The sequence below is a fragment of the Natrix helvetica genome (genome assembly GCF_964273705.1).
Source record: "Natrix helvetica genome assembly, chromosome: 10".
NCBI lineage: Eukaryota > Metazoa > Chordata > Lepidosauria > Squamata > Natricidae > Natrix > Natrix helvetica.
The window spans coordinates 12,914,999-12,923,892 of NC_138561.1; the positions used below are offsets into that span (position 1 = coordinate 12,914,999).

Sequence of the window (8,894 nt, forward strand, 5' to 3'; positions counted from 1 at the left end):
ACACAATTATATTCCCTCCAAAAGTTCAATTGCTTTTCTCTTGTAAGCCTTTAGGCCAGTTTTTCTCATGGCTGCTTGGGGAATTCTGGGAGTCGAAGTCCACAGGCCTTAAAATTGCCAAGATTGAGAAACACAGCTTTAGGCAAATAGTCAACACTTCCTTATTTTACTGGAGTTTTGGAAACATTCTTAATTTTAAACCTGCTTTGCTTTTGCATTTTGCTATGATACGACAGCAACTTTATAGTGCACGTTTTTCATCAAGTGTCTAAAACTGTTTTCAGGAATCTTATAGACCAGATGGGATATAAAACTTCTAAATGCTAGAAGTTTTGCTGTGTTTCCCTGAAAATAAGACAGGGTCTTCTTTTCTTTTTACCCCTGAAATAAGCACTTGGCCTTATTTTCAGGGAGGTCTTATTATTAAGGTGCAGGAGGCAGTGAGCATGGTCACCTCATGGCTGCTGCTATGTTTCAATATTTTCGGGGAGGGCTTATTTTAGTGCATGAGCTCAGAAGCCTGATTGGGCTTATTATCTGGGGAGGTCTTATTTGGGGGGAAACAGGGTATATCTTATTTGGAGTCGCTTGAGCAATATGAGACAGACAAAGACAAATGATAACAAATTGTTCCTATTTCGCTAACACAGTAGAAACCACATTTTCTATGTACTTCCAAGTACACATATTTTCATTCCAAATGAAGCAATCACAGACCAAAAGACCCACATATTTCAGCATTGCAATGCTACAGAAACAAAAGCATGAGTAGACCTCTCTGTTAAAACTAATAAAACACACTTTCTAGAACACACCTTGAGGGAAGAGATAAGAGAACAAAAGAGGACATCTTATCTCCCATTTTTTCCCCTAGTTATAAAGAATGACCTTGCAAAACTGGATAAATATAAATAACCTTCCAGAATGTCACCTGTTGCAAAACTGCTCCTTAATCAAGCAGAACCAAAACTGAAAAGAAATACTGGTGAAATTACAGGAATGAGGAACATAGAAAAGAAAACGGATTAAAGGAGAAGTTTTCCTTTTTCTGGAAGGAAAAAAAAAAATCCAAGGCACCAGGAAGACAAATAAAAGGAATGCCAGTATCCTCACAAATTTTGCAGAGATTCCCTTCCCCTAACCTTAAAGCAGTTGCTCATAAAAAGGAGAGGAGGGAATGAGCAGAAAAAGAAAAGTAATATGCTATACAGTACATAATCCTTTTTATCCCATTCCAAAGATCTCCAAATGGAATATGAATTTCTCCCCAAATCCCAATTCCACAGGCTCGGACACAACCAACAAAAGAACCCTTGTAATTCTGCAGATTTGCAGCAGAAGTTTTTATAGATTATCATACTTTATCCTCTGCAGACTGATACACTCCCCCAAAAGACAAATAACACATATATTCACAAATATGCCAAAAACTGTTCGGTAAAAATACACAGATTATATTTTCTACGTGGGTTAATTTTTTAGAGTATTTAGAAGAGTCGTATCCAACATGATACTTCCCCACAGCCCTGGGCAAAACAATCCCTATCAGGCACGCTTCAAAAAAATACACCAGGGGCTACAAGGATAAGGAGTATAAACACAGGGGAAGGACGAGCTCCATAATTTCTTCCCCCTTTGGGAGCAAGCATAGTTAGATCATATATCTCTGCCAAACAATGAAGGGCAACACCCATGCCACCAAACTGAAAGGGCCCAGCCCTCTTGGTCATCAGGATCAGGGTTAATTCTTTAGGATGTCCTGAGATGTCCCCACACCTTTCCATCTGTTGAAACAGGAGAGGGGTAAATCAAACATCTGGAGCCTTCAAAGCCATTTCACAACCTTGGGTGTGAAACACCCAAAGTTGAAAGCAAGGAAAAGGAGAAGAGACCAGGGGTCTTTCCACAAGCAGGCACCCCTCCCTCATACCTTGAACCCCACTACCCATCATCCCCATCCTCAACACACAGAAACGCACACATGCACACACCGTTCTCCCCCCCCCCCATGGGCTGGCAGGCTCCAGATGTTCCCTAGGAAATAAGGTAAACAGAGCAGGAGCACAAAAGGTTGGTGCAACATCTGGAAGTCGCCATCCAGGGGTTCTTCTTGGGGAAGGGGAGGGAGAAGCGTGGGGAGACCACCAAAGAGGGGAGACAAACCTCCCCTTCCCCCCCCCGCAGACCCCCCCCCAAAAAACCCCATCTGGGACCCCCCAGGAGGCCGACCTCCCTTTGCAGGGCAGGGGGGGGGGGTTCTCTGCATACCCACCACCTGGGCGATCTTCAGGTAGCCGGGGTAGCTGCGCAGGTAGTCGCGGTCGCAGCGGAGGCCGCGCAGCCCGTGGCGCTGGCTGACGGGCTCGGTGGTGGGCTGGTAGGGGCTGCTGGCGCCCGAGATCATGGAGGTGCTGGACGCCTCGCCGTCGAAGCCCTCCAGGTCCTCGGGGCTCCTCATGGCGGGCCGGGACGGAGCCTCGCTTCACGCCGAGGACGAGGAGGAAGAAGAAGAAGAAGAGGACGGCGGGGAAGGCGCACCAAGCGGCAGCAGCAGTGGCGGCGGCGACGACGGCGGCATGTCGGTCCGCGGAGCGCGGCGGACCGCCCCGGCCTCAGCTCCGGCCCCGTCCTAGTCCCGCCCCGTCGGCCTGCCCAGCGGCCGCCTCCCCGCCTCTGCTCCTCCCGCTCGGCGGCGGAAGGGAAGGAGGCAGGCCCGGGAGAGAAGGAGGCGGGGAGGGGGCGACCCCCGGACTCCCCCCCGCCCGGCAGGGGGGAACGGAAGGAGCTGGAGAGGGCCGCCGTTCAACAGGTAGAGCTGTGCGATGGGGGGGGGGGGTCCGAAGGGGAAGGGGCGCGCGACCTGGTGGGCGAAGGGACGACCCCAGACCACAAACCTGGAAGCAGCATCTCACTGAGTAGGAGTTGAGGGGGGTCTATCAGAATCAGACAGCCTCTCCTGACCTTCTCAGTAGAATCTAATATTGTTTTATCCCCAGCCTCTCAGTTCTTGGAATTTATAGACCATAAAAGAGTTCTTTATTGGCCAAGTGTGGTTGGACGCCCAAGGAATTTGTCTTCAATACAATACAATATAATACAATACAATAATATGATACGATACGATACAATACAATAGCAGATTTGGAAGGGGCCTTGGAGGTCTTCTAGTCCAACCCCCTGCCTAGGCAGGAAACCCTATAAAAAAACCACCTTTTTTAATGTGATAGTTTACATTGCAGCGGCCCCAAAATTCAGCGGATGAAAAAGGAAAGAGGCAGAAAATCAGCAGGGGATAAAAATCAAAGAACACCTTGTGATGATCGACCCACTGATATACATGCATGTAGCATTGCCATACGATACTTAATTGGAACAAATTATGTAAGAATTTCATAAGCAATTCCCCAAAATAGAAAAGCAAAAACAAAACAAAAAAATATGGGGAAAATGTATGCCTTTAAATACAAAGACACTACAATACAATAGCAGAGTTGGAAGGGATATTGGAGGTCTTCTAGTCCAACCCCCTGCCTAGACACCCAGCTGTTTTCGTGGCTAAGGCAGGAGTTGAACCTTTCAGTGTGGCACCTTAACCACGAGACCAAATATGATCAGACATTGATTCTAATCATACATTATGATTATATATCCCTCTTACCAACTGCACAGATTTCCTCTAAGAAGTGTGATGTAATAGTAATATACCTCTGTGGTGGAGGGCCTTGCAATGTTGAGGCTGAGAGTCACGCTGACCGTAATGTACAGGTAGTCCTTGACTTACGACAACTGAGCCCAACATTTCCATTGTTAAGTGGATTTTGCCACATTTTACGACGTTTCTTGCCACAATTCTGATTAATCCCTGCAGCTGGTTAAGTTAGTAACCTGGTTGTTAAGTGAATCTGGCTTCCCCATTGACTTTGCTTGTCAGAAGGTCGCAAAAGGGCATCTCGTGACCGCTGGGACACTGCAACCATCATAAAATGTGAGTCAGTTGTCAAACATCTGAATGTAAATCATGTGATTTTTGGGTCATTAGTCCCATTTTTCAGTTTTGTGGTAACCTTTGAACGGTCACTAAACGAACCGGCTTCCCTTTTTGCCACGATTAAGTAAATCACTGCAAAGTGAAATGGATCATTTGGTTGTTAAAGTGAATCCACCTTCCCCCATGGACTTGGCTTGTCATAAGCCGGCCAAGGTGGTTGCAGATGGCAACTAGCTCATAACCCTCATAAATACATGCTGTTTGCCATTTTGATCCTATGACGATGGGGCTGCTGTAACTCTTGTAACTTGTTTTTGTAACTCTGAATGTTCACTAAATAAATAGTTGTAAGTTGAGAACTCCTTGTATCTATCATCCCCTTTAATAGGGAAAGAAAATAGAAAAACCGTAACACTGTAGGGTTACTGGAAGAACAACAACAGATAAAAAGTACACTGTGTTTCAAAATTGTGCCATTATGGCCTAATATGAGCAAGCTAAAATATTGTGGGATTTCCAAATACAAACTGAAAAGGGCTTGGCTCATAACATACCAGATATAATTGTGGTTGAAAAGAAGGAAGTATGGTTAATTGGTGTGGCAATGTCAGGGGATAGTAGAGCACAAGACAAATAATTGGAGATCAAAAAGTATCAAGATATGGGTATAGAAATTGAAAGATTATGGCATAAATTATGCCAGTGGTTATGGGCAGACTGGGAGCAATACATTTTGGGCGGCATCTAGGAAATCAGGGAATTGACAACATTTCCATCTGTCAATTGCAAAAGGCCACACTGCTTGGATTTGCATGTATATACTACCCCGATATTCTTGGAACAACTCAATGCATTTGAAGCCCTACATCAGCTTTTAAAAAATTGGCAGTTGTGACTTCAAATTGTTATGAACTACTAGTAACAACAAATTGTGTGGCCCTGCTTTTTAACAACCTATTCCAGGGGTTTTGTGGACTTCAACTCCCAGAATTCCTCAGCTAGCCATGCTGGGAAATTCTGGGAGTTGAAGTCCACAAGTCTTAAAGTTGCCAAGGTTGGAAACCCCTGACTTATTCTCCTTGTCAACCACTATGATAGATGTCACATTCATTGTACTAGTCTTAGATATATTTCCCCTTTTTTCCTCCCACAAAAGTTTAGATAAGAATATAAGAGCTATGGGCTGCTGGTAAAATAATTTTGTTTTTCCTTTAAACCAAGTTATTTTTGGCAAGCCAAATTTTCCAACTCCCTCAATTCAAATCAAGAGCCTATACATCTTTGCAATTTTGAGGGGGGGAAAGTGATATCCACTTTAAAAACAAAGGCATAAATTAAGCTAATTAGAGGTCAAGGTACTTTCAAATGTAGTTTTCAAAATCCATACATCATAATGTTGCAACAAAACTACAAAAATAACTCTTGCAGCTGGATGTTGAGATGAAAGAGAGGCTAAGGTAAAAAAAAACTATCACTTCACAGGGATTGTAAAAAAAAAGGCACAATTTAAAGAACTTCCTTAGTTCTTTTCTCTGGTCCTTCAACCTTCGTTAAGGCCATTTGTATTAAATTGCAGAAGAAATTTCACTACTCACTTTTAATGGCCATGATTCTGCTTTTAATTATGTTAACCACTTAAAGTGCTTTCAAAGAAAAAAAAGCAAGACAAAACATTAGAGACAATATTGTAAAAGGCCTCAAACCCTTAATTAGTTAATTAAAAAGAAAGATGTAGAATTTTTGTTTGGGGGATTTCTGCACTTTTTTAATATGTACCTAGCTATATTCCTTGATGTATTTCTGTATTATATTTGTAATAATATTTACTTGTTTAATATAATCATTAATAAAATTATTGCAAAAAAGCTTCCTATATTTTTTATAATATATTAGATTTCATTGTCAAACATTAAAATACAAACTAACATTAAAAGGGAAAAAGGGGTAGCAAAATAATTCAAAAATGAAACTCCCCAAAAAATCAAACTTCTTGTGTTTCTGAAACGAATTACAAGCCAAAAAATTTTTGGTGTGTGTGTTTTATTTTGCATCAATGAAAATGAATGGACCTATTCATTCTGCATGCTGGGGGCAAAATTTATGAGAAATGGGATTGTATTCACAAGATGGGAGGCAGTTTATAAAGATCTTTTTTAAGCATTCCAGTCAGTGATGGGATTCAATTTTTTTTACTACCGGTTCTGTGGGCGTGGCTTTGTGGGCGTGGCAGGGAAGGATACTGCAAAATCCCCATTCCCTCCCCACCCCACTAACCTGCTTTCCAGCTCCCTTTTCCTGTGCAGGGCAACAAAAGAAGATCAGCTGGGAGGCAGCTGGGGCGGGGCAGGGCAGGCCTTTTTGCCGGTTCTCCGAACTACTCAAAATTTCCGCTACCAGTTCTATAGAACTGGTCAGAACTGGCTGAATACCTCCTCTGATTCCGGTCTTCCCGGTAAATTCACCACAAAGAGAAACTACAAATGACTTTTATACGCTAAAAAGAAGATAAAGCTAGAATACAATCAGTTTATTCAGCCTAATGTGATCAGTTCTGACTACAGTAAACATACACAGAAAGTCAATGTGAAACTGGTTATATGAGGAAGTGTTTTCACCTTTTATCTCAGAGTGGTTTGAAAGCCAACTGGCTGGGGCCATTCCAGGAAGCAGCTCATGTGTAGCACACTTTTTTTCCCCTGAGAAACTGGATTAGTTTCTTTCTTACTGCTTTTACGTGATAATGGTTAATTGGTTTTTTTTTTAAGTCAGTCCTTTTACTCAATTTGCAATTTAACTCTTCTTACTGAGAGTGCATTTTAGCAGGCACAACATGCTGTATCAATTTCCGTGTTAGATTTTACATCTTCTATCTTAGAAATTGGATGCCGAGGGTTTTGTTACCTTTTGCTTTCGGTTTAAATCACAGCCCCCTTCCAAGCTGTGCCCCAAAGTAGCACAAGGCAGCTCTATCAATAACAGTCTTACGAGACTGGGATGAGGGAGGATATGGTAAGGTAAAGGTTCCCATCGCACATATGTACTAGTCGTTCCCGACTCTAGGGGGCAGTGCTCATCTTTGTTTCAAAGCTGAAGAGCCAGCACTGTCCAAAGATGTCTCTGTGGTCATGTAGCTGGCATGACTAAACGCTGAAGGCGCATGGTACGCTATTCTCTTCCCACCAAAGGTGGTTCCTATTTTTCTACTTGCATTTTTAACATGCTTTCGAACTGCTAGGTTGGCAGAAGCTGGGACAAGTAATGGGAGCTCACTCCGTTATGGGATGTTAGGGATTCGAACCGCCAAACTGCTGACCTTCCTGATCGACAAGCTCAGCATCTTAGCCACTGAGCCACCATGTCCCATTGAGGATATGGTAGTATAGTCTAATCATGCGTTTCTCAAACTTGGCAACTTTTAAGATGCGTGGTCTTCAACCGATTGAACGTGAAGAGATGTTCCAAATATTGCTGTGGCCTATTGGGCCAAATGTCTCCAAATGCACAGAAGAAGCTACAGTATAGACAGACATACTCAATTTGGCAAATAAAGGTCAGTTTCCTTGTGGTTTTATTGATTTGATCTGTGCAGTCACCCAAACCCACGTGACTCTGGCAGCTCAATGAAATAACAAAAGGAAATGGTTACTAATCAATCTAAACTTTAAAAAAGCAATAAAAAGCCAATTAAAAGTGTTTTAAAACCATGTTATCTTTCTTTGGGATGGACTTTCTCTTCTAGGGAGCTGTATGTTTTATCAATTTACGTTGAGTTTTATTCTTGAAAAACAACTCATAACACTGTGGTGCAATAACGCAATAGCTGCTCCATAACAGAGATGGTTTATGCTGCTAATATGACGGCTTCTCGTTACCGCATCATGATTGGAGTAAATCATTTTCTCTTTAAAATGCATAGCCTATCTGAACAGATTCTCTCCCCCACAGCTTGCTTTAAAATACACTGCAGAGAACATGAGGAATTACTTGCAATTGATGAGTATACCTGGAATATTCACTGTATAATATAAATGACCCCTCAAACGTGGGAAGAAAACTACTTAGAATGGCTTTCCTGGTGAGTGGCAGCTAGTGACAAAATGGGAATTATTTGGACGATAATCTCTCTCAAAAAAAGACCAGGTTACAGATATTTACTATTCTCATTTTCTAAGGTTTAAAGACTTCAGAGCATTCTAGGGAGTGTGGTGATGGATCTTTACCAACATTTATATGGTGCCTACTCTTCAAATTCTGGCAGTTTACAGCATTTGAGTAAAACATTAATAGGGCCATAAAATACATCTGTTATATCAACAAATAATGAAGCTACAAACTCATAGATCTGTAAGTTAAATCCAAATGCTCTCTTAGGAATATTTTTATCATCTTACACACAAAAAAATAAAAAAGCCACCTGGCACACCTAAATGGGGAGGCAGAGGGCTACTACTGAGAAAGTTAATCCAGTATCTAGGTCTGAGCATCTAGTATCTTTCAGAGGACATCTGGAATATCCTATCCCTATTAAAACCACTCTTGAAAACGGACATCTGGTAGAAAAGGGCCCCTTAAGATCAATGCAATATAGCAATACATTGCATTCATTTTACTTAGAAAAATATCCCAAAAATAGTCACTGATACCCATCAAAGTAAGTATAGGATTTTTGTACATTTTAGAAGAATATGAAGCTCATCAAGCGAGGTTCAGCACATTATAGGCTGCAGCTTGCAATTTGTCAAGAAACCTGCATTTTTGGCCTATCTTAAAAGTTGGAAATGGGGTCAGGGAAACTAGGAATAGACTTACCATTCACATTTTTAAACCCTCCAAGACATGAATTAATGCACTTGAAAACTAGCAACAATAGTGCACTTTTTTGGGGGGGGGCAGGGAGATTTTAAGT

The 8,894-nt window shown here is 42.0% G+C and overlaps 1 protein-coding gene across 1 annotated transcript in view; it reads right to left on the bottom strand.

Annotated features, from left to right (window-relative positions):
• Window positions 1-2,709, bottom strand: part of CMTM4 (CKLF like MARVEL transmembrane domain containing 4) — a 36,764-nt gene extending 34,055 nt beyond the window's left edge. Inside the window, exon 1 of the mRNA XM_081963198.1 lies at window positions 2,273-2,709. Within this exon, the coding sequence (XP_081819324.1) occupies window positions 2,273-2,458 (186 nt within the window). The 5' untranslated portion in view covers window positions 2,459-2,709. The remainder of the gene's footprint in view (window positions 1-2,272) is intronic.
• Between the last annotated feature and the right edge of the window lie 6,185 nt (window positions 2,710-8,894).